General features: G+C 47.5%; 1 protein-coding gene across 1 annotated transcript in view; it reads right to left on the bottom strand.

Moving 5' to 3' along the window:
• Positions 1 to 26,338, bottom strand: part of CSMD2 (CUB and Sushi multiple domains 2) — a 304,852-nt gene that overhangs the window by 42,016 nt on the left and 236,498 nt on the right. Inside the window, exons 36-47 of the mRNA XM_059830635.1 lie at positions 22,227 to 22,323; positions 21,118 to 21,222; positions 17,175 to 17,293; positions 17,012 to 17,081; positions 14,523 to 14,639; positions 13,342 to 13,551; positions 11,567 to 11,755; positions 8,671 to 8,848; positions 6,742 to 6,887; positions 2,905 to 2,985; positions 2,023 to 2,136; positions 20 to 208 (exon numbers count right to left, since the gene is read on the bottom strand). Coding sequence (XP_059686618.1) covers positions 20 to 208; positions 2,023 to 2,136; positions 2,905 to 2,985; positions 6,742 to 6,887; positions 8,671 to 8,848; positions 11,567 to 11,755; positions 13,342 to 13,551; positions 14,523 to 14,639; positions 17,012 to 17,081; positions 17,175 to 17,293; positions 21,118 to 21,222; positions 22,227 to 22,323 — 1,615 coding nt within the window. The remainder of the gene's footprint in view (positions 1 to 19; positions 209 to 2,022; positions 2,137 to 2,904; positions 2,986 to 6,741; positions 6,888 to 8,670; positions 8,849 to 11,566; positions 11,756 to 13,341; positions 13,552 to 14,522; positions 14,640 to 17,011; positions 17,082 to 17,174; positions 17,294 to 21,117; positions 21,223 to 22,226; positions 22,324 to 26,338) is intronic.

Raw genomic sequence — 26,338 nt, 5'->3', positions numbered from 1 at the left:
AAACTGGTGAATCTCTTACCATCAAAGATTTCAAACTCATCATACTGCTTCTCGCTCAGGAAGTACTCGATGGTGAGGGAGATGTTATACCCAGGCTCTACCTTCACCACCCAAGAACAGGTCTGAAAGTGAGGGTAACTCCCCAGGAAGCTCTGGCTGAGGATCACACCGGTGGAGTCGGTCATAACCTCGTTCATCGGACAGTGCACTGCAGGGAATGTGAAGGAGAGACAACAGAAAATGAATTCTCCTATTTTGCAGAGGAAGGAAGGAAGGAAACACAAGATACTACGGCCAAGAAGGTCTGTCTTGACGAGCTAGGTCAAGATAGAGCACAACTCCCACCTGCGTACATCCACTGCACACCTTGACCCTTGGGGCTCCCAGAGAATCCCCAGACCCCGATGCAGGCTCCAGAATGAAGCCCGCTGCACTTCCACAAATGCAAGCAACTGCCAAATTTAAAGGAAGGGGCAAAAAGCAACAATACAAACAAACAATTTCAACTGTCTTTGCATCATTTCACATCTCTTTCAAAATGAACGGCATTACGACCAAGTAACTATTCTCAAGTTACAAAACACTTCCCGGGAATCCCTAGAAACCTTATTAGCTGGGTTAGAACAAGGTGTGGAACCACAGGCTTATCCCAGGCCACCCACGGAGTTGTTAACTAGGACATATGAACTCCCATTCCTTTCTCTAATCACTACACCCCATTCAGCTTCTGGAAATAGTGAATCCAGCTAAAAGCGCTAAATAAAAAGGCCAGCAAAAACACCCCAGAAGAGCAGGCAAACGCACAAAGCAAGCAAAAAGCATAAAAAGAAAGGGATCTTTATTTATCCATAATTGTCACTAAAAGCCAGTGCAAACGCTGTACTTGTATTAATAGAAAACAGCCAGAACTATCCAGAAAGAACAGTGTATTCTTTCCAAATCCTTAATCCCATCAGTGATTTTTTGACCTCTATAAATTGGTGGCCAGATGTAATTTAAGCAGTCCCTTTACCCCCAGGCTAACAACCATCAGTAAATAATTGAATGACCTCCCTTTCTCTCCTTCAGTTCATGCTATTTCAGAGAGAATAAAGCCATAGAAAAATATCCCATTATATGGTAAAAATGTTCAGACAGGAGGGAATGAAGGAGATGAAATAATCACGGCTGGAGTGAAGTGAAGTACCAGCAGGAATCCAGAGGATAAATAAAGTAACATGGAAACATCTTTGGGATCCCTCCTGCACAGCAGCAAGGTGTACAACGCAGCGTGCTTGGGGCTTTCATTTTTCTCCCATGTAATACGTCCTGTGGCACTAATAGAGAAGCTGTTCCTCGCAGGATTGCCTCGCCGGAGGAGCTCACTTCGCTGCAGCCTGCTCTTCCTTTGGCTGTTCATGTATCACCAGCAAACTGTCAGCGCAGAATTCCTCCCCCCGCCCAGGGTAAGGACATTCGGGTGACTGTTTTAATGACTTCGCGAATGCAGTCAGACACACGGTGTGTCAGAACTCCGCTCAGTCTCTGTTCAGCAACCACAAGCTTAAAGTGCCTTCCTGAACCCAGGGCTTGGGGTGCAGTTCAGGGGTACCTGATGTGAGGCAAACCCCCCCGGACGGTGCAGAAACCCTGCAAATTCCCTGGAGTCACAGCAGGGGGTGGAGGAACTTTCCCTATCATTTATCAGAGAGCTGTTGCAGTAAGTTACCCAGCAAATCTCTCACCGTTATTTGCTGGTTGTTGCTTGAGCCTAGCCAAGGTGCACAGTCCCGGGACAGGCTGCGAGGCGGGTCGGGAGAACAGCCTTTCCCTGCACAGAGGTGTCTCGCTACCCTCCTCACAAGGTCCTGACGGGTGGTTTTGCACTACCGGGACCCTGGAGATCTGAGAATTAACCCCAAAGATGCAGTATGTGCTAGGAAACCTCCTCCAACTGCCATCCCGCTTGCTCGCTCCCTTCACAAGCCCCCCCGTTTTGCGGCAGTCTCTGGGTAGGGGAGCTTTGGGCACCGCCAGCATTACCTTCACACGTGGGTGGAGGTCCTTCAAACTGGAGATGAGTGCCTAGTTTGCAGGTCAGGATTTCGTTTCCAATCAGGGTAAAGCCGGGAAGGCATCTGTACCTCACCACGTCACCTACAGAGAAAGAGAAAACATCTTGACTCAAGAGAAGGATCAAGTCATTAAGGCTGAACTGTGGCCTGGGAAGAGGGTTCCGTGGGGCGCAGAGACCTCTCGACCGCGCCTCTGCCATCGAGCTCTGGCATATGACTGTGCAGAAATAACAGGCATAGAAAGGCATGCTGGAGTCTTGGTTGGGATAAACTGCTGTCATGGCCCTGAGACTATTATGATTTGTGCAAGCTATTTCAGGTGGAGACTTCCCTCAAAGAGAGCAGACAGCGAGAAAAGCTGCTTTAATAAAAAAAAAAAAAAAAAAAATCACAGCTACTTCACTGGTTGCAGACACACTTAAAAACGTGGATGTAACCGTGAATAGCAGGAAAAAATACAAAAAGCACAGTCAGTATGTGTGAAAGGGTCTCAAAACAAGAATAATGGCTTTCACACAATGCTTTGTTTGAAACACCTGAAAACTATTTATTGTAGCAAAGACTTCTGAATGTTTCCAAACAAGCTCAGGGCTTTCACAAAAGCCAAACCACTTCTTCTGTACTAGTAGAGAGGAAAAGCCTCGAGACAATCCGATCAATTTGACTCCGTGTGAATGTCGGGTGTTGAGCAGGGTCACACACAGCTCCCCACGCCACACGCACAACTACACGCGTGAAGAGGTCTCCTGAAACCCCAGATATGGGGTGACAACACGTGTGTGTCTTCCTGCGGGCATTCCCAGCAGCTGGCGAGGGGGGAAGGAGGGCTAAGAGGATTGGGAGCGGCTACCTATGTTAAATTCTTCGTTCTCGGTGATGATTTCTGCATTGGGAACGATGGTCGGAGGCTGACATCTGAAGAGCTGGTAGGCTGAAAGAGCAAAGGCAGAGTAGCAGAAGTTAAGCTGAGGGTGAAGGCAGCCACGGCCATCTCGGTGCTAAGCACAACAGACATCAGAGGAAATCCTCCCCCTCCACAAGGAATTGGCAAAAGCCCAGCCAGCCCTTTCCCCCCCCCAAACCCTACAGAGACGGCTCCAGGTATTTGTGCCCCAAAGCAGCTTTCTCCAGTTTCTCACACCTACTAGGAAACAGATTTTTGTCAGTCTGTGGAGATGCAGGTGCCCGGTCAGCGTTAGTCCAATTGGATGAACACTGAACGATGACCGACGGGCACTGGCGTGAGGCAACGTTAGAGGCACCTTCTGGGATACCGAGAGAGAAGATCTTGGTGACCTCAGTGGAATTAGGTCAATCACAGAAGAGGGACAATCTCAGACCGCTCCAGCACCGAGTAGATTACAATAATTATTCAGAGAATTTCATCCTTACCGCCTGTCCTTGAACAGAGACTGCAAAACTCACTGATTTATTTTTAACTTGGAATTATTCATTGATTTCTTCTGCAAATAATTCCAGGAATGCTAATTTTTCAACTGCAAATCCTATACGTAGCTTGCAGTTCACAAAGTAACCTATGCAAAGCTGATGCCAGTGCCCCACAGAAGGCAGAACAGGGCCGACCTTGTACTTTTTACCCAATTAGGATTTTTTTCAGGGGTACCATGTGGCTAAACGGGAAGAAGAAATCCAGTTGAGAAGCAGAAACAATTCCTTATGGCTCATGCACCTGCCCAAATACACTGCAAATAGCAAAATTTCCACCAAAAATTAAAGATGAGCTAACACTGAGCAAAACAAACGCACTCCTTACAAGCATGTGGGTGCATAAGGCTTGAGCACTGTGCTGCTTATGAAAATAAACACACAAGAGCTGTGAACACGGTTAAATTGAAAATATGGTACTGGGAACTAAATGAATATTAATGAAAGACATTTTCTGCTATTTGCTCAGCACTTCTCTGCATCTTTGCTCCCTCTGCACCTGACCCTGGACAAGCATAACTTCCTCTGAAATTTATATCAGCCCTTTAATTTAAGATACTGGAGCTCAAGTTGCCATTGAATATTAATTCTTACTAACTCCACGATGTCGAACTCTTCACATCACGGCAAGGCTGGCAGTCCTGGCAGCAACCTTAATGAGGCTTATGACGATGCTTAAATACACACGTACAGAAGATGCCCCGTCGTCTAACCCCAATTTCCTTACCCACTAACCCGGGGCAGGATAATGCTTTCCCAAAAGGTGTCTGGAAAAACATGATGTTTGGAGGTCTGAAGAACAGGCTGGAGGGAACGCAGCCACTCCTGGTTAACGTGAGGGATGGGCTTATGCATCCCACGTGTGCAAGGGGGAGGAAAAAACCAAACACACGCTACTACAGTGAGCTAAACTCAACCCAGGAGGGTCAAAGGAGCCAGCTCTGTAATTTGGACAGTCAGCCCCTTCTTTGCAATCCACCACAGCAGCGCAGAGAATGGATGAGCAAAGGAGCCGGGAGAGCCTGCACGTGGGATGGGAGAGGAGCGGGAGACGGGAGGCAGCGGGTGGGGACCCTTCTGCTACACAGCAAAGAGCCATCCCAGGAGGGAACACACTTATTTGCAATCTTTTAAACAGATGTTTGACAGTGGGGGAAGAATGAAAGGAAACCGTAACAAAAATTTAAATTAAATGCTATTTAAAAAGTGCTTGACAGCATCTATTGAAGTGGAAAGATAACCCAGCATTTACAGCATTAATCTCCTCTCCTTAATGGGCCATATTTCAGTACAGAGGTGTGATTAAGATGGCTTCAGCATATGGGTGATACAGCATATGGTAAAGCTCCTTTCAACAGCACGTCCATTTGTTCTCACCAGGACAAAACAGAGTCCCGTCCTTGAAACCACACTGGGACCCCCGTGAGTTACTGTGCCATAAAACCCTTTCCCATCATGCTCACACATCAGTTCGTGCTGGCACCTGAACTAACCCGTTTAATAATAGGTGCAACATCATCATTTTTCAAGGGATGCTATTGAATCTTTAAGCTCTACGAATCATTCTTTTGTTTCCCTTCCTCCACCCTAAGGAAACATTTCTTTGCAGGCGTTTAAAAGGGCAATGGTTCTCTGACACGCTGCTGATCATCACTGTACAGCAAAAGACAATTTAAAGCTGAAGGAGGACATCTCCTATGTCCCAGATCTGCCAGCATGCAGGCGCAAAAATGAAAATATACATTGCTGTAGATCCCGAGCAAACTGCATTTCCTGCGGTTACACCCCAAAGGGCGATGCCGAAAATTTAACTGACCGCACCGCCTGAGCCCGGGGTGAAAACTTCCCCCTTTCTCGGTGTGCAAGGCCCCGCACGCGGAACGGGAGCCTGGGAAAGAGGGAAGAATCCCACCTCAACCACTTACACCTTTGGGGTCAGGCTTTATACTGAAGCCCCACGTACAAAGGGAGCAATAAGCCAGTAAATGACACTTGAATAAAAGACCCAGCAGTTGCTGGATGCCCAGCTGGTTAACAGCTTATAAACGACCGCTGGCCTGCCCCAACACCGACCAGCCCCAGCCCTCCCATGCCTGCGAGCGGCTTTATACCCCACACAAACCATAAGCTGAAGAACCCTCAGTATAAAGTGCTATCAAGATCAGAGAGCAGCAACACATGCTGATGGGCTCTAACTATAGCAGTAATAGCATCTAATTCATATTACGAAAGGAAGCATTTGCTGAACTGCAGCAGTGTTTACATACTGCTCGCTTCTGAGCCAAACTGCCTAAACCATAATTTTTTGCATAACTGTTATATACGCACCATTGTCTGGTAATATAAATCTTACAGTGTTTTGCAGCAGTAAACCAATTCCCTCCTAAGCCTAGCAAACATGCTTTAAATTCAGCCTATGCGTATAACACTTGCCTTTCGGAACTGTATGTAAGCTAAGACATTCTGCACAGATTCATCATGTAATCCATGTAAGACTTTGTTGACAGCAAATTACGGAAGCAAGAGGAGGTCTCCATTTGCACTTTCCAAAATCCCAGTACTGCCATAGGAACTTGTTAGCTAATCCAATTCAAAGTTGGGCTCTTGTTTAGTGGTGGAAAGCAAATGCTCTCATTACAATGTAATACCCAACATCTCTCTAGCATGAGCTGCACTCACACCAAAGAATCCCCAAGTAATTTGTGAATTTACGGGAATCCTTTTCCTCCCCAGGGAAATGAAGTCACCTCTCAGCTGGAACATAGCTGCCATTTAAAATGGGACACCAAGATGACCCAGCTGGTTTAGCATAGCATTGGAAAGACAATACCGCATCCAGCCAACACCGCAGGGAAGGAGAGTTTTAGGTAAACAAAGCCGAGCTATCCATAATGGGATCTGCCACGGAGAGGATGATATTTACAGGCATCACCTTGAGAGAGGCGTAGGGTTGGCATGGCTGTTAGTTTGAAGGCACTTGATCTGTGCTTGAATTATCACGTTACAGATGGATTTCCACATCTGCACAGACTGTGTGACCACTTGCCAGCACTCGATTGTGTAAGAGACCTTCAATCTCAAACCTGCGAAAACTGGGCCCTTTGTGCAAGACTTCAGGCAGAAGTGTATTTTTTCACACCTGCCCCAGAACTAGTCCTCCCCACAAGCCACAACTGATCCACGCCCCTCCGCGTCCCGCAGGCAGGTATAAAGCATGTGTTGCTCAGTAAGTGGTACAGACCATAGAAATAAATGGCAAAAATCCCTCCGTTGGCTGCATCACTGTGGAATTTCATCAGGACCTGATTGGAAGAGCTTTGGGCTGATTTCTTAGCAGAGTTGCCAGTGAACACACCAAGCTGTGGGGCTGTTTGCTGTGGACCATCCCTGAAATCAAATATCAGGAACACAAGAAGAGAGGATTATTATATGTCTTTAATCCTAGGCAACAACCAACCTTCTACACCGCAGGCACAGGAACTCCTCCATGCTCTTGCTTCCTTGTCCTCCCTCCTCCACATCTGTATTACAGTTTCAGCAGCTCCCTGGGCGGCTGACCTGCACCCCCAGTCCCCCTCCCTGCTCCACTATAACCAGGATAATCTCCTCTGGCAGCACAGTGCTCACCCGGCAGACAATTACAAATATGAACATCATCTTTAACCTCAGAACTTGAAGAACTAGGGACAGTTTTCCAAAGGAGTTTCACTCCCTGTTTGCACAGCAGACATCGAGATATTTTGAAAGTCAGATATTGCTTGAGTGGTACAAGCTCAAGAATTTGGCCACAAGCCCTTTAGCCAGTTCAGCTATGGGTGCTCCCTTGGCTGACTGACGTTGAGAACATGCCATTTCTCTTCCCTTCTCCAGATAGGAAATCCTGTTTTTTAATTTTTTTCCTTTTTTTTTTTCCCCCCACAGTCCCAGCCTGTAAGGCTCCTGGGGTGAAGCCCTCAGTACATGAGAAATCAGTGCTGCTTCATTAACCGCAGCAGAGTTGTGCCCATTTTACATCAGAGGTCACAGTTCCCAGTTGCTGCTATTAAAAAGGCAGCTGGGAGTCAGAGCCAGCTCCTAACGCCACCCTAGCACTGCCTCTGCAGTCTGGGAGATCAGCTTGGATTGTAGGGCTGCCCATCTCTGACTGCAAAAGAAAAACCGAGAGAGGGCATTGGTAAATGTAAATGATTTACCAATGGCTTTTTCTTCATTCAGCCTCTATCCATAGACAGGTAGCCATACATAAAGTGAAAAAGGAAAAAAAAAAAAAAAAAGAACTCCAGAAAATGTCTGTCAGAGAAATCAGAAGTGAAAGGCAATTCGTATTATGTAAGTCTGAACAAGATTCATTTTGACCAAATTCAGCTTGAGATAAAGACCCTGTTTACCATTCATAAAGTCTCCTCTGTAAAGCCCCTTAGGCTTCCCAAGAGACCTTTCCTTATTCCATTCAGCAGAGCATTTTGGAGGGGAAGGGACAGGCTGATGAAAGGCGCCAGCGGGACGAGCAGGGCTCTGCCGCCGAACTCCCTCCCGCCGCAGCTGGGACGCCGGTCTGCACCCCCCCGGCAGCTCAGCCCCCACTCACGGTGATGGTGGCACACCAGTGGGACAGTGACTGCTAATCCCAGGCACCGCAGGGGTCTGACGTGCTTTGTTTTTAACTGCTGATGAACCCAGAAATTAATGGCAAGACAGACCTGGAAGGTCTTACAGGTGCTGCTATATGGCCAAGGGTGGGACTACTCCTTGTGAGCTGCACAACACCGAGGCAAAAGCACCATGAAAGCTAAGGAGTCCTTGTGCAGACTCCTCTCTAGACCCAAAGGATGACATCTCCATCACTTGTCACGAGCAGCCTAGTCATCACTGATCATTCCCTTCACTGACCTTGCACTCCATGCCTCCGTTTTTCAAGAACGTAACATGAATAGCATTTTTGCTGGCACCTTATAGGACGTGGTCCTCAATCTATAGGCCCTCTCAAGCACCCAGAGTTTAAAAAACTCCAAATCCTCATCCCAGTGTCCCCAGAGGATCCTCCTACTCCCAGACACAGCACTACCCACGCACCGCGGCAACGGGCGCTCTATTTATCAGCAAGAGCATCTTTCTGAAATGGAGCCTCAGTAGCAGCTCCAGTCAGTCCTCACACCTTTGCTGTACCCACCAAACAGTGATGAAATCGTTGTAGGGCTCTGTTTGCAGCAGGGTGAAGTTGAGATGGATTCCATATCCCACCGGCACAGTGAGAAGCCAAGTGCAGTCCTGGGAATTAGGGTACTGGTTGGGGAAGCCAGGAGAATAAACTGTACCGTTTTGGGTGGTGATGTTCCCCCCACAAGGCACTGCAGATAATCAAACAGAAACACAAACCTAATGAAGAAATATCCCCCAAACCAATAACTCTTAAAGATCCTCTGTTTCTCATTTTTCTTTCCTTTTTTCTTTTTTTTTTTTTTTTGATAAAAAGACAGCCATTCTGGAGGATCCAGCCCCAAAACCTTGGCCTAGCTTGCCTCGAATAATTCATATCTGTCACAACTACATTTAACATTTTCAACTTCATTCCATTACAATAAATTCATTAAGTGCTTCAGAGCTGAAAGGAGACTGTCAGGGTGTTTTGTACAGATGTGATAGCCAGGTGCGCAAATAAACTCTTATCTTATGCCCTAGTAAGAGTCTTTGGGCTCTACCAGCTGTCTCCACCCATGCATGGAAAACACAGCTTCTGACGAGATCACACCAGTGGGCAAATCCATCCGCTTGTTCATACAGCGTGGCCTGGACCAGAACCACCGTGCAGCTGGCTTTTCAGAGAGTCCATGTGAGCAGGGGGGAAATGATGATTTGTATGACAGCAGCATCCAATTCATTAATCAAGACGACAGTTCTATGGCACTAGCTATCTTCCAGGTCCAAATGAACTTGCAAACTAAAGAGAGGCAATTAGAAACAGCCAGGGCAGCAAGGAAGAGGGACAGCAAGATGACATCCTGCTGAAGGCAACGCAGGAGGGCCACAGCAGGTCCCTAGGTCTGAAAGTCCTGTGTGCAAGCATCAGCTTCTGGACCTCCCTAGCATGGAAGTTCAGTAAGATGATAACATCTGCAGTGTGTTACTGGTAACCTGCAACAACTGAAGGCACAGGGGTAAGTGCAGACAGTGTCATCTGCCTGAGCCAGCTCTCTTCCAGAAGCTACGTAGCTGCACTAACGCAACCCTTGGCTTAGGCTAACACACTCTCCCTCCCAACACAACTTGGTAAATTCAGGCTCAGTGCTGAACACTTTTTTTGTACAGGAGTAGCTCCACACACTTCTACCACTCTGGCCCCGACTTGATGCTCCAGATGTGAGGTTAGACCCAAGCTCCAGATATTCCCTGCCTGGTTCTGCTCTGCTTACTCACGTGGTCTGTCAAGCTGAGAAAAGCATGTGTATTTATATAACTCCATACGCTCATTTTCTGAAACAAACACCCAAGCAACCTTGGGGGCCAAGTTCCTCTCTGCCCTGCAAAGCAGCAGGCAGCCTGCTGATCACTGGAAAAACTCCCTAGAGCGGTGCTGGAAACCTCAGCTTCTGTGCATTTATTTTAGAATTACAGCTTCTCTTCTAATTAAAAGGGCTTTCAGCTGTGACCTGCATGGGAAAGGTGAGGTGGTTAGCCTACGGCAGCGAGTCCTCACTGCCTGCTGCTATGCAAAAATGGACCATTTAAGGAAAGCTAGAAAAGGAGAGTTCTGTGTTGACTTTAACAGCACTAACAGCCCACCAGATGTGCACACATGGAAAAAAAGCAAATGGTCCAAAATGTACCTAACCCCCACCTCTCTGTGCTATCCGAAGTGCTGCAGAACAAGCAAGCTACTTAAAAAACACAATAAAGAAGGAAGAACTGGATGGTTGTAGCTGGCAGAGCTGATGCCTGAGGCAGGTAAGGACATAATCCCGCTACCACCCCCCCCCGCCCCCCCCCCACCAGCAGCACCCAGCTGAGCACTGGACAGTTTCTCAGCTAACACAGATCTCTGTTGCATTGCTGGGGTCAGTGAAAGAGCAGCTGAGGATTCAGTTCTTTATGCTTTGTGTTCTCTGGGGTTCAAGGACTTAGGACTTAAAAGAGGAAAAATACACCTCTCCCTCTCTTTCCCCAGTGCACAGCTCTTGCAGACCAAGTGCTGTAAAGAGGCTGGGATAAAGGTCAGTGCTCCTGGGAAATGCAGTAGGAAATCTTCAATAAGCAGTCTTGAACTTCTTAAGGGTTCATATGAAAACCTTCTAAAGTAAACCACACAAAACTCAGTCCCGTGGCCCAAAGCATGAAAGGCTGAAACAGCCCTGCTGGGGCTTGAAGAGGGAATTTGGACATTTGAGCTTCGATGCCTAGAACATAGATCCACTCCTTCAACCTCCAGGGTCCTCCGAGCGTACGTGGTCTTCAGAAAGGAGACCGTGCAGGGTTACCGAAGAACTCCCACCTGGGTCATTTTGGAGATGCCACCGTTGCCACACTAAGGAGACCAGACAGGGACACAATCTTCCCACAATAAGAGCACCCAGAGTTAAAGGTCTTTTACCAGGGACTGTTTTTATTTACCAATGCTAAATCAACGGAAGCTGAACATTGCTGAAGAAATAAAGCAGACGAGAATGATTATTACAATCACCCTGGACTGCTTCATTCTGAAAGCGCAGATCCCACTGGCATCAGCAGTGAGACTGACAGCTAATGACAGTCCTCACCCATAGCATGAGATTCAAACACATCATCTCAAAAGACGCACCTTGGTTTTGAACTGTTCAAAATGTTCGCTTTGACTAGGCTGAAATATGTTGAGCATCAACTCACCGAGAACATGCTTCAACACCTCAGGGGTTGAGGCTTTATTCAGAGTGCACGTTCCCAGCCTGCCCCCAGGGATGCTTTTGTTTCCAGAGAAACTTTCAGCCCAACTACAAAACGATGACTCAAAAGGAGGCCAAGAACAGAGAGCTGAAGCCTTTTCTCTCCCCAGAAACGCTGGTTTGGGTGCTCTCAGGGTGACCCCAAAGCCATACCTTCACACCTGGGCAATGGGTGGTCCCAGTTCCTGTTGGTGCCGTGCTGACAGGTCAGGACGGGGTGGCCGATCAGCTGGTAGCCAGGCAGACACTCGAAAGAGACGGACTGGCCAACGTTGTAACCAGCTCCTCTTACAACGCCATTAGCAAAAGGTTCAGGGTCAGGGCATTCCTGCAGCTCGTAGGCTGAAAAAAAAATAATGAGGAACGTTTCATACTTTGTATTTTCTCACAAAAGCAGGAACAGTACACCCACCATGTTGCTTGGCTACTTCCTCCTCATACAATGAATTATCTGAAGGAGATAAACTTTAATGAACCATGCACACATCTGCATGAAGGCTGAGGGAAAGTCTTGCTGCTGCTTTGTGGTGCCTCAGACCCGAGGACCGGGGTCTGCCCTGGCCCGCCGGAGGCTCACAGCCTGTCCTCACACAGTCACCCCGCGCTTCACTTCTAATCGGGAAATCTGCCTTGTTTTTCAACAAAACATGGACAACTGTGACGATGAATACAAGTCAATTGGTTAACATGTTCCACCTGGCATTATAAATTATTGGTCAGCCTTGCTAGAGCTAATTTGCATAGCAATTTCCATGTGATTACCCAGAATGCCTTGCAGAGCACATTCCTGCCTAAATTGTGCAGTAGCGCATGAATTATACGGTGCATGAACAGGACAGCCAAGACAAAATTAATGTTTTCAATTAAGTATGAGTAGTGGCTTTTATTGCTATTTCTGGGGAGTCAGCCCTTTGTCAGTCCTTGGCTGTATCACATGGCTGGAGACACATCCTCCATCCTTCCCTCTCCTCAGATCTCTCTCCCAGCTGCTGCGTAGCGAAGCCCACCCTAATTGTATTCAGCATAAAGTACACGATCTGCCCTGGGCAGCCTTTGCCCCTTCATATTCCCATATGCCCAGGAGAGGTGGGCAGAAGAGACCAAAGGGTTTTGCAAAGACACTCGTCAAGGTAGAGCTGTGGATCAGGCAGAGCCAAAAGTTCATGTTCCCTTTCAAGAGGCAGCCCCAATCCAGCACCTTCACAGAGCAGCAAATCCAGTAAGAGAAGGAGCACTTCCAGGGCCTCGCTCTGCTGGCGTCGGACACCGAGGCGGCTGCTGCTCAGAGGACATCACATTCAAACCTGGGGAGCTGCCTGAGGACGCAAGCTGGGCAAGAAGGTAGGCACCTCCATTCCCCCACCATCTCCAAAAACTGCACCGAGGGCATCTTCTGGTTTTAGTAATTTATTTCTCTACTTTTACTCCAGGTATCCATGCCAGCCCCGTTGTTATATTATTTGGCTATTTACTTGTTTACCCGGCTCCCTCCGCCAGCCTGCCCCAGCACAAGGCTAGGCTGCGGCCAAGGATGCGTTTGGACTTCAGCTGAGACTGAAAAGCAGCTGCAAAATTCCAGAGCAAACTTATGGCTGCTGAGGACTCTTCTCTTTGCACATGACAGTCGACAGAGCCAAGATCTAAGTGAATCTGGCTGGAATTAATTCAAAGGCATTTCACTGTCAAGTGAAAGCACTCTAGGAACATTTGTTATTTGCCGTAGGCATAAGTATGGGTGAACAGATCCCAGTTATTAGGATTAAGCATGGCTTTCATGTAACAACTTTCCACTCATTTGGATTAAGTCCTCATGGAATTAATTCCACAGAATAGCAACAACTGTGACGCCCACCCTCTCTCCCCCACCCTCACCATTAGCACCCGGGGACAGGATTGTCTCACTGCTGCTTGTTCGGTGGCCTCCTTACCTTGGTATTCCAGCTTGAAGCCTGGCTTGTTCTGCGAGTGGTCAGTGTGGAAGTACACAGTGGTTTCATGAGATGTCGACAGGAGGGAACCTGGGATTTCGGTGCCGCTGAACCGCCCGATGACGTTACTGGTGTCGTACGGCCCATTGCGGATTTCGACAAAGTCATGGTTTGGCTCAGTGGAGAAGTTTAGGAACTGGATGTGAGCACCTGGAGAGGAGAAATGAACAGTCTGCCTCTAAAGCTATACCCAAGCCTTAGCACATCACCACCACTCACCCAGTGATGCCCAGTATAGCCTGGTCAATCAGCCGGAGTACATTTACTGCGCTGGAGGTAGAGGGTGCCTGGAGGTACATGGGTCCTGCCAGTTTCAGACAAGCTCAGGCTATTAACACCCGTAGTTTCCTGCTGCTGGAGTTCCTGTGCACACCTCTCCCTTCGCCTGACACCAGAGAAATGAGGAGGGCGAGCACGGAGCTACACGGATCACCAAACTGAGCGCGGCCAGCTCAGATGGCAGGCCAGGCTGAGCCGGGTGCTTCCTTTCCCCAGCAGCACACGGCAGCTAAACCAGGAGGAGGAGAGCTAATTCAGGAAACCCAGAGAGTCAGCACTTCTTCCAGGTGTGCAATACTTCTGCCTCCTGGCAATCAGGCACCCTGATGGGGCTGGCCTGGAGACGAGCTGAGCTGGAGGTGTGCAAACATCTCTCTTACTAAGGGCTGGGGAGATCCTAATTTTGCATGTGCTGACGCCTGCATGAACTCAAGCTGAGGCAGGATATAATCCCACACAAGCTTTGGTCACTTGTTACATTTACAAAGGGTGATTGCAGCTGGTGATGTTTTAAGGCTATTACAAACGTGAGTAGTTAAGACGGGGAAGTATGGAAGCACGCTAAGGGAGGATGTTACAGCTGATTCAGAGGTGTGCCCGCAAATCCGTATCAACCTATTACACTCCATGGCGACCTATCATCACCTTTTGAAAAAACATTTATCATTTCATAGCACCATATAAATGCATCTTTAACGGACAACATGATCCTGAGGTCAAACAACAGAGTTTCTGTAACTCATCTTGGCAAGCAACACATCTAGCACTGACCACGCACTGACTGAACAGGGTTGGTCCCATCATCTCTTGTGATAGCATCAAACCAAAACCAGCTGTCTCACCAAATCCCACTGGCAGCAATATCCTCCATGTGCAGTCCAGGTTGCTTGGATAATTTCCTGGGAACCCTGGGCTCAGGAGCACTCCTTCCATCTCTTCTGCTGTTCCTCCACACTGGGCTGTAAATTAACAGTGTTAATGGTCAGGATCACTTATGGGTCTCTCTGGATGATGGCCATGGCCGGCCAGCTGTGTGGGAAATAAAGATGTTAAAAACTAAGAAGAGAAAAAGGAAAGCCTGCTATGGAACTAGCACAAAGTTTGCCAGGCACCGCATGGCCACATCACTAATGCTCGTGCCTTTCTCCTGCCCTCCGGAGATAAAAGCCTGGGCCCACAGACCCAGTTTTGGCAATCACAGAGGGAGAGACAGATCTGAGCTGCAAGAGAAGACACAGATGCTTCGTTCTGTCCACAGACATTGTAACAGTGCACATCATGCACACAGCACTTATTTGAATTTTTAACCACCTAAAAAAATTACCATGAAGAAAGAGACTGATCCTCTTTTGACTCCAGTTACCGCTACTTCTTTTTCAGGTTAACTGATCTACCTTGATTGCTATAGGTGTCAATCTCTGGGCAATTAGTGATAAATATAGAACAGAGTGTTTGCACACTGACTGAAGTAAATTCCCTACCAAGAAGCGATCCACAGATGACAGCACAAAGTAAGTTTACAAAAGGCATCACATGAAATCTAAACACAGATAGCATCTTCACACGCTTATCTGGATGACCTCTACCTCATTACAGCAATACCATCCAGCCGAATACACCCAGGTGTACTCCTAACATGTTCTGACAGTGGAGGTACATATTCTCTTTGTCCAGTATCTCATTACGTTAGTACTTGCTACTAACAAGGTTTCTCCCAGAAGATTTCTCTTTCTTTCTTCCTCTTAATGGCTCTTTACTAGAACTACTTCTAAATTATTTAGAAGTCAAGCATCTGGATGAAGTAGACCAAGAGAAAATCAGCACACTATGCCAGGGAAGCAAACTGTTCTCTGAGCCGGGGAACAACCAAAGCCTGGCTCCCGTGCAGCCGGCAGCCCGCAGTGCTCTGGACAGTGTTTAGACACATCAGTGCGTGATTAGCACAGAACAACGAGCCCCAGGACTGTCAGCATGGGGTGCTGCGGCATCCCCGTAAAAGACGATGGTCACTCATGATGATCTGCACGTGGCTGCAGGGACGTGTTTACGCCTCTCTGAAGTTGGATGACCTTTTTCAGTCAAGTGCGATGCAAGCTGAGGGATACGGACAGACAGGTGGACGGGCGCTTGCGCCACTGCGCTTGGTCGTGACCGTCCCAAACCAGACAATCTGAATTAAATTGCACTGGTGTTTACACTGTGACGGTGCCTAGCAGGCACAGCCCAACCAGGCAAAATCCTGCTGAACTGGGTGACCACTGCTGATGAAAAAAAGAAAACTTGAAACTCGTAGTTGTTCACCTAGTCATCAGCTAGATGATAATACTGGGATCCTCCCTCCAGGCTGGGATCCCCCACCTCTTAATGCTGAGCTGAAGGGCTTCTGATTTCTTTCAGAGAAACTCCCATGGGTATGGGTCCTTTAGCTCAGTCATTCTGCTGTAAATGTCTCCGTATTTATTCCTGGCCTGCAGATCATCGGATAAAAGAACTGTTAGCTCTTATAATTACTTTACAGCAAAATGATGTAAGCTAGAACAGCAGGTGCCTGAAATAACTGTTAACTAAAGCTATTAAATGCATAAATGTCTCTCTCAAAGCTGTAAAATATGCAATATGAATATTAAACATCTATATTTGCTAAAAGCAAAATACTGAAAATAATCCAAAAACTCCAGTAAGTTCCCTTCGCTTCTGTGCCTCTTGTCCTAGGGCGTACTTCTTCCACGGTGGAAATCAACTGTCCTTTTCTCCGAAGGCCTGAAACACTCGGCAGTCTCAGCCCTGCCAGGGGCAACCAGCTGCCTTGGCAAGTGGCCTGGCTCTTGCTGGTCACATAAGGACCTGCTAGACACCAAAGAGGGGACAGCCAGGCACCAAGTGGTGCCGTTCGGAGATCCTGGGATGCAAACAGGCTCCAGTAAAAGATGCAGTTTCAGTGATATCAGGATGCATTTCATAAAAATAATCCACAGTCCTAAGATCTTTGCTTAAGATGGAAATAAAATTCTCAACCCATAAACCCAATCTGCTTTCAGTATCAAGAAGTTTTAGGTTTCACCTTTGAATCAATTTTTGTTGAAGAAACCTCTTTTGTATTTTACATTTTACACTACAGCCACATTTTAAGCATTCAAAATAAAGCATTCTGGGTGGCCGACAGGGACTTTTTTGTTGCAATTTCCCCTTATAACAAATGAAGATTTTTGCACAGCCTATCTCACTTCCAGAACAAACCTGCCTTGCCTTCCTCTAACTCAGACCTTTACCCTTTTTTTTTTTAGAAAAGTGCTATAAATATCTACTAGGTACAAAAGAACAAGAGTCCTACCAATGCAAAGCGGAGGTGGGTAATTCCAGCGGCGGACAGTGCCTGGCATGCAGGAAATGTGAGAGTGGCCCTGGAGGAGAGGAAAACAAGACACAGGGTTGGGAGGGTCTCGCTCTTCCCCAGGTGTTTGTTCTCATCCTTCTTGTTGGAAACCGGTCAGTACCTGAAGCGCGTAGCCTGGCTCACACTGGAAAGAGACAACGTCGTTCACTAAGTAGCGCTCGCCGATCTTCAGGCCGTTCCCAGGAACAGGGGGCTCTGGGCAGCTGGACAGACCGACGGCTGCAAAGGCAAGAGCGAGATGAGTGCTCCGGGGAGCGGGGATGGGGTCTGCCATGAAGGAATGGAACCGCACACCTTCATTTTACCCCAGCCCCTTGTTTCGCAGCAACCTCCACCACAGACACTGGTGGGAAAGCCCTGTGGCCTTTGGACTCTCCACAAAAGACACCCCTGATCACGCAGCATTCCCGTGTTACAGGGCATGTCCAGGATCCAGAGGTATTCACCTCTAGCGCCTTCACTTTACCTGGAACACACTTTTTTAACGCACAAAGGTATCACACATCATTTTGTGATTCGTGGCCAAAAACGTTTTTGACGGAACCCTAACGACTTGATGGAAGAGCTGCAGCTGCGACAGCGTGTCCATTCACAAAGCAAAGACCAACTCACTCTCAACGGCTCACAAACCAAAACACCCGCCACGAACCCTCCCCATCCGAGGTCCGTATTCGTGTTACGCCATATGTGCCTTCACCAACCAGGCAGCACCTGATAGAAGACCAGAGAGGATGCGAGAGGGAACTATCTGCTGTCCCTCACTGGCAATACCAAGGGCATACGGTATGTGTTGTATGTAATTTGTCCCTTTCTGGGCAGAAGCAGCACGGTTTCATTCTCTGACCCTATTCTTCCTGTTTTCAATCACAGATTGAATTTACCATGAAATATAAGCAGCGGTAAGCGTGGCTGGTCCTCGACGGTGCCTGCAGAACAGCCTACGAAAATTTCATTCGATCCCATTTCCATCTGAGCTACGTTTACAACTGGGAATATCCTGCTGCAAACCCAATTAACAATCCCCAAAGTTGCATGTTGGGTGATGTGCTCTCCTTTACACACATGCCACCCCCTCTTTCTTCTGCAACACCAAACGGAGATAAAACCAAGACCGGCATCTGCAGTCACCTCGCACCCACCGCAGCCCCGCTGCCTGCCAGCACCTCCCTCGCTCTCAGTGCTGGCAGCTGCCACTAAAAGATAACCTTCTGCATCACTGCAAGGGCTAATGCTCTGCTTAAACCCTACAGGCTGAGCCGAAAGCAGATGAAAAACAGAAACGAGAGAGGAGATGCCGACTCTGCTCCTGAAACCCGAGTCACGCTTCCCAGCAAGAAAACATGTAGTCCCTCCCCACACATGGCTGTACTGCTTGACCTTCAGAGAGACAAGAGAGAAAATAGCTTTAAATAACTTCCTATTCAGATCAGTGGGCACCGAGTTTCACTCAGTCCTAAATTGTTCTTGCTCTGCTTTGGCTTTCAAGCATGTAGAGATAAGGGCATTGCTTGAGGAATCCAGTGATGGAGAAAGGGGAGGAAACAAACTCTGCTGTTTTAGCTCATCTCTCAAAACTTCCTTGCAGCACCCCTAACCGAACAAAGACAAAACCCGGTGCTCAGAGCCGTGAAATTCCAATTGTACAAGCAAAGCAAAAAATACATTATTTCCAGCTGCCCTGAAAATCAACACCTATTAATTTTCTCAGCAAAGAAACCAAACAAGCCTAATAATCCCAAGCCTCACGAAAAACCTGAACAAGATTTTTGCAATGGGGTAATACGATCCTCAAAGAACTTACTGATTGAAACAGAAATGGAGAAGAATGAGACGCAGCAAGAGAATTTCTAAAACAACATCCATTTCTCCAGCTCCCAGAGAGCAACCCAGGGCACACTTTCTCTCCCCAATCTTGTTGGTTGCCATAATCTTGTTGGATGCATTAATATGCCAGGTTTCAATCTGCAAACCCAGTAAAACCTGGAAAGCTTAGTACTCCCTGGCCCTCTAAAAGCACGCAGTCTCTGCAGTCACACAGCTATGCCATTTCTGCGGATGTTTTACAAAACAAAATGCACTTTCAAATCTATTTGCTGCTTTGGAAAAAATAAACAGAGCATTGGTTGGCTTCAGAGACAAACACAAGATTTGTGATCAGAACCAATTGTCAGACACGGTGTCCAGCAAGAAACAATTACGTTTGCATTGCCCCAAGCAGATTGCGTGAACAGAGACAGCAGCCCCAGCACATCTCTCATCCGCTCACCATCACTGCTACCAGCGCAGGAACAGAGCCAGCCCATCACCACGCGTTACCCATTCTCCTGAGAGCTGCACAAAGACCAGACTGGCTCCTGGCACTGTCGCACCCGTATCTTTAGTACACTGCAAATGTACAAGCCTGCTTGCTTTCCTGACTGCTAGCTGAACGTTCAATTTAGATGCGCTGAATAGAGCTGCGAGCTGCTATTCTGCACCTGCTTGCTTGTACACTGTCTGTGCTGCTGCCGGACTGCATGCGAGTAATTCAAGCCCTCGGCACGGTACCATTGGCGAGGCAACAGCCACCACCACTGTGACCCACTGCGGCTTGGCTGTAGCACACCTCTCCTGAATGGACATCTGCTCCAAAAGCAGGAATCGCAACACAGACGTGGGGGAGAAAGGATTTTTGGCATCCTTATCCAAACCTGACAGCCCTTTCCCAAGAGACTCTCTTCCCTGCTACATCTTCCAGTTTTAGTCACGTTTGTTCTCTTACCACTGAGGATTTCTTTTTTAAAGCATAGTCTCTGTATATCATCGCATATAACGATGTTCTCGGGTCTGTATACCCAAGAACTGAATGCAACCTTGCATGAGACCTGCTGGAAGCGAAGGCTGCCATTCTGCTAGGATGTCGGCATAATCTGTAACAGATGAACCCACTAAACTGTCCAACATGATAGAGGGGGAGAAGGAGCGGGTGCCCACACTTTGGGCAGTGCCTCCTTTGGAACACGATCTCAAAGCTCCCATTTAGCTCATGCTAATGTGCCTCCCTGAGTTGGAGACTGCAAAAGGAGGGTGGCCATGCGTTCATACCAATCACAAGGGAAATTACTCTGTCCAGCATCTAGACGCTGCGCCTCTAAACACAACGCAGGGAGAGGTACCATGCCAGCAGATAAGCTGAAGAGGATCTAGCTGTGTGCCCTGGCAGCAAAGGTAGGTGACAGTGTCCTGGGCTGTACGGGCAGGAGCACAGCCAGCAGACAGACTCCGCCACTACTCAACACCCACTAGAGAGCACCTAAAATGCTGTACCCAGTTTTGCACCCCACGACATAAGAAAAACATTGATAACGGGGAGGGAGTTCAGCAGAGGAGCACCCGGACGGCCGGGGGCTGCAGCACTCATCCTGCGAGGAAAGGCTGCCCAGAGCGTTTGTGCAGTCTCCATCCTTGGAGTTTTTCAAGCACAGACTGCGTGAAGATGTGTAAAGTGAGTAATCTAGTTTTACCTTATATGTGACCCCATTTTCAGCAGGAGGTTCGATGAGGTGACCTCTGAGGTCCCTTCCAGCCGGAATTACCCTACGGAGATCTGTCTAGCCCTGCATGCTGTTTCCAGCAATGACCAATATTGAATGCCGAGGAAAGACTGCAAAGAGCAGGCAGCCCCTCCCAACCTCTGGCAAGCATCATTTTAGGCACTTCCTGAGCAAAGATTACAGCACAGGCCAACTCTCCACGAATTTTTAATACTTTGGCCTCCACAACTCCTCCTGCGCTACAACGCAGAAACCAAACGGGTGCTACAAAGCGCAGCAGCAGCAAGATGAGGGTCACGCCGTGACCCTACATCCCCTCTGTTGCATCTATTTTCCATTTAATACTCACTCCCTCTCTGCATCTTGAGAGCAGGGAACCACATAAGCATGGGCCTTAAAGCTCACCGTCCCTTCCCCACTAAGCAGCTTCCACTTCTACAAGGCAACAGCTTCGTAACCATTTCCCCATCACTCAGAGGAACTGCGAGATCAAGGCTGAATTGCTCTTACTTTTGTATTCCAGGTGAAAGCCGGCAGCAGAGACACTGATATCCGAATAGAAATGCAGATAGAGCTGGTTTGAAGTGCTGTTCAGCAGCGCAGGCACTGTAGTTCCTAGGAAAACAAGAGGTGCACAAAGATACTGAAGAGGATTCTTTTTTCCTCCTCCGTGTCCTCGGAGACTAGCTGCAGAAGAGACTGAGAACAGAAAGTCCTTTAGCTTAACAAGCTCTGTTGGTTTTGATCAGGTTCTAATGAGGCCAAGTGAGAAATACCCAAGGCCTCTCCGCAATGGCCTTTTCAAAGTCTGCCAATGAATTGCATCATGTGAAGTTTTACCACTTACAGACCAGGCAGACTAAAAGCATCGAGAAGGGAACTGGTGATGAGAAACAGCGTGGGTGGAGCGCAGGTCCCCTGCAAGGTCTGCATTCCTTCTCCTGCCTCCTTCCCTGGAAGCTGCTGCAGCACCAGGTCAAGGCAGTTCTATCCCAAATGCAGCGCTGGGAGCAGAGTCTGTGGGTCTTTATGCGTGACCCTTCTCCTTGTCAACCTCAAAGCACTTTGAACACATTTGTTCATTAAATATGCAAGAATTGGGGCCATTGGTTTGCAAGCGGCTCTGCCATTTGAAAGCTTTACAATGCTCTCGGGCTGCTTGCTGCTCCCTGCTCTGCTAAAAGCCACGGTCCCCACTGCCGAGCAAAAGAAAGAGGGTTTTGTAGCTCTTTGTCCATTTGGTGCAAATCGGCCAGGTTAGGTTAACCTGCCAAGCGCAGTGGTCTGAGCTAACCCCACACAACCCAGCAGCGCTGCGGGAACTCCCACCTTCAGGCTGTGGAAGCGCTCATGGGTTTTTGCAAAAACCCCAAACCTAACCCACTGGTTTTGTGTTCAAGGCTCTCTATCAACATTTTCTGCAGGAAGACAGTAGTCAAATTCCCAGGTCAACAAAGCATATGATTCCCTTTAAGGACATGCTGAAATCTATTCCAAGTTTTTGAAGCACTTAAGCATATGCTTAATTTTGTGTATGTGCTGAAGTCCAGCTGACATGAATAGGAATCAAGCACGCACTGCTGGGCTTCACTGAACATGATATGATGCTGAACACGTACCAGAGAAACTTCCCAGCATGGTGGCTGTGTTATCTCCTCCATCGAACACTTCCAGGGAATCCCAGTTCTGCTCAGTAACAAAACTGATCACCTGGATCTGAAGAGAAAAAAGAAAAAAGTAACAGCATGACTCCTGCAATCACGCTAATAAACCGAAATATCATCAATGAAAGGGCCACTCAAGGTTAGCAACACGCCCCGGGGCTTCAAGTCAGCGCTGCCATTTATCTGTGCTAATGCACTGGCAAAGACCGAGCTGCACTTGGAGACCTATTGCCTTTGACTACCACCATTTGGGTTGTACAGCTATTTTCCAGCAAACTCCACACTTCCAACACACTCCAAACTTCCGCATCAGGGGTGCTGTCTTCTGCTGCTGCAAAGGGAGAGCTGCTGTAATTTCACAGCTAATGTGCAGCAGCTGAGAATCTGAGCCTTTTTTTCTGTTTTGAGAAATCCCTGAAGACTTTTGCAACACTTTCCAATGAAAGCAACCACCAGCAACCCCAGAGCTAAAATAAAAACAAAGAAACCCCCATTAAACCACAAGATTTTTTAATCCAATGAAGTTCCTGCAACTGCCTTGGTTTCTCAGCTTTTAGTCGTATCACTCAGGTTGCATTTTCAAATTTCCCATCTCTGCCATGCCCCACAAGGTTTGGAGGCTTAAGGAAATCACTTGACTCCATTAGTTAGAACTTCAATGCAATCCTCAAAGGAGTAACATCATGAGATCTGATAAACCTTCATTTACACTGAAAAGCAGCTCTTATACTTGAGCAAAGATCTACATGCAATTACACAGATTTGTCTTCCTTGATTACCATTAAAATGGACTCTGCCTTTATTCCTAAATACTGGGAGTTCAAAGTACTCAGTGTCCCACAAAGAAAAAATAAGCTGCGCTGTACATCAAGTTTGGTGAACTGAGAGAGTCAGACAGCAAAGCTGAGCGAAAGCCAACAGTATTTGGAAAAAAACAGCTTTAATTTGTAAGCTCTAGATGAAATTTTCAAACACTGGGTACCTCAAATTAAACTTCCAGGCCAACAACCTAAAAAAGGACCCTTAAAGACAAATGAGGAGCATAAATAACTTGTACAACTTGGCCCCAAACAAAAGGCTTCATTTCTTGGCACGCGGCAGAAGCCGCAGTTGTTCGGCACCAGTGCCAGTGGGTCTGGGGGGGAACGCTGAAACTTCCGTAATTCGGGCAGGAAAGATTTCCCTTTACTTCCAGCCTTCGCACATCTGCTTACTGCAGAGCCTCGATCCTTTGAGGTCTCTTTGCATGAAGATTTCCTACTAAGCCTAATGCTTCTGGTGGGCAGTCATCCTGTTGAATTCAATAGAATCACTCCCTGAAGCACAGAGCTCAGCAGGATACGTTCACTGGTCTGAACACTGAAGAGATTTCAGTGCCCTGCAAACCTTGACCGCTTGCACGCATACGCACACACATACTCCCCCTTCCCTCTGGAAATTCTGTGAAGCCTGCTCCCTTTTTTCCTGCAGTGTTCTTAGTCTGTATTTACTCGTCCACTCCAAATATCTCGCTTGCCTTTGCCCTGCTAAACATCATCCACACAAAACATTTTAAAAAATAAAATAATAATTAAAAAAAAAAAATCAAACGCCATTATTTCTGCCATTTTAACCTTTTTCCTCCTTGATTTATTCTGAATAATAAAGCAGGCTATAAAGTTCTCATGAAGTTTTTTTTTTCCAAAAAATAAGTGGAGTTCACCTAGCAGAAATTGCAGTCACCCCTGCAGAGCCATTACTGATCACACTGACCAAGTCAATACCTTTCAGCCTGCACAATTGCACACCTATTGTGATTTACATTATTGAAAGAGAATGTGGATTGAGAACGTGGGTTTTGTTTGCTCTTACATTTTCTAAATTATTTATTCTCCTCCCCCCCCAACTTAACGGAATAAACATTTTTAAGGTCCTAATTCTAGTCTGACGTCTGGATTCACAAGGGATCTGCATCTATTTACTGCCATGTATATAAATTAATTCACTCAGGAAGGTTTGCTACAGAAATGAATAATTCATGGCAGAAGTGCTAGCTCGTACGCTGATTACATAAAAATCCTGCCAGTGACTTGCTGCTACCAAGAAAGCTTTAATTTCACCTCCTCCTCTGATTTACAGTTGTTTAACCTTTAATTGTTGTACAAAATGAGGGTAAACTGATGCTTAAATTAGTATCTAATAACTGAGAACATCTCGCACACAAAAGCGGGTGACCGGGGAAGCAGAGCCCATCCGACCAGGCCAGGTTACGCAGCCGCTGTGTGGGAACACGGCGGGTCCAGCTCCGCGGCCATCACCCTGCCTCTGGGCTGCTGCCCAACCGACAGCTCCTGCACAGGGCTTCACTGAGGTGTTTTACTTCCTGAGGGCCAACACCTTTCGTCACGCCTTTTTCCCCCCCGTAGAAGACTTCCAGTGGAAGTCCCAGTGTCACAAGCTGATGTGATGCGGTTTGACGTGGAGGGAAGGTGTCATCCCGCGACCGGCCCGTGTCTAAGGGCAGAGCCGAGGGGCGGCGGGCCCCTCGACACACCGTCCCCCGTGCAGCCCGGCACAGCTGGAAGCGGAGACCCCGGTGCGGGTCCACAGGGACTCTCGCCGCGCACCAGAGGAAGGGGTTACGCTGAAGGACCACAGCCCTGCCCTTCACCAAAAGCTTCCCACTCCAGACCTAGAAACCGAACTTACGGCTCTGGCAGTGTTAAAGCTCAGCCACAGGATACACGTTTTTGTTTGCACGCATTTGTGTTGGACCCCAAATTATCTATTTCCCTTGCAAGAGAACACATCCAGCAAGAAAGGGATAAAAGAAAAAAAGAAACCTTTAAAACATTTTGGCATTACATTTTGTGGTTTTACATGAGCGCGCTGCATTTGCACAACTAAAGAGGTGAGAAACAAGTACTTATGAATAAAGACATGCTTTTAACAGCCCGCTGTAATAGCCCGCTCAGCAGACGTGCAAAAACAGCTCCGTGGGCTGAGAAGTGGCAGCGAGGGTTTGCATTCAGAACATGGCAGTGCAGAATAAAGACATCTATTTACATCGCTTTAAAAATTAAGTGAATTATCACCTCCTGATCCCAGGAGTCCCGAGCAACTTGCAAACTGCCTCAACTGTTCAGACGTTTGGCTGAGCTAAATGGATCCTCCTGTCATTTGGGGGTTTTGAGAACGGCTAAAATTTCAGAGGAAGAGGAAAGTATCGACAGTGCGCTCTGAGCCTTTTGAAAACACTATTTTAAATGGCTTCAAAACCAAAGAGGAGAGCGGAATTTGCTGGACTGGACACAGCGAAAGCCTGGCAGAGGGCTCGAAATACTGCTCCAGGCTTGTGCTGTTCCGCTGTGAAGCCCCCAGCGCCGCTCCCAGCAGCTCTGTCCATCCCAGAGCCAGGTTCAGGTGTTGGTTCTGAGTTACGGTGGCAGCACCAGGGAAGAATCCCCGCCTGGGAGAGCAGAACCGTAGCCCAGCAAGGCAGAGCCGATGTTTCAATAAAACTCTTGAGAGAAACACAACTGCTGTGTGCCAACAGCTGTGAGTGCTGCAGAGAGGGAGGAACCCACCTACAAATCCATTAGCAAAATACATGACAGAGAAATAAAAGCACTTAATGAACAAAACCCTCGCAGACAAAGTGGTGTAAAGAAGAAGAAAGAAACCCTCTGATAACGAGGCCTGTGGAATGAATGAACCTGTTAAAGAATCCATCTCCTGTGCGTCAACCGATGTCAGCGTAACGCACGGTGAGATGCTTTCTGTGAAGACAAGGCACATGTGTGCTCAATGGGAACTTTATCTAAGGTTTGGTCTCTGATGTTGAGCTTAATTCTCAACGTCCTCTAGCTTGCAGGACTATTTCTGCAGAGGAATGATAAGGACCACAAAAAGACCTGAAGAGAGAGCTCATTTACCTGGAGACAATGAACAGCAAAGCTGTAATTGTATAATCATACTGCTGCAACTCTGTTGGCATAACAAATCCACGCAGGCACTCTGAGCAAGCAACTCTTCCTTGGTGTAGCTTACCTTGCTTTCAACATCGCATAATTAAGCAGTATAAAGAT

Source organism: Gavia stellata, chromosome 29, assembly GCF_030936135.1.
Source record: "Gavia stellata isolate bGavSte3 chromosome 29, bGavSte3.hap2, whole genome shotgun sequence".
In the NCBI taxonomy this organism is placed as follows: domain Eukaryota; kingdom Metazoa; phylum Chordata; class Aves; order Gaviiformes; family Gaviidae; genus Gavia; species Gavia stellata.
Note: the sequence above shows the minus strand (reverse complement) of the source record. Positions and strands in the feature narration are given on the sequence as shown.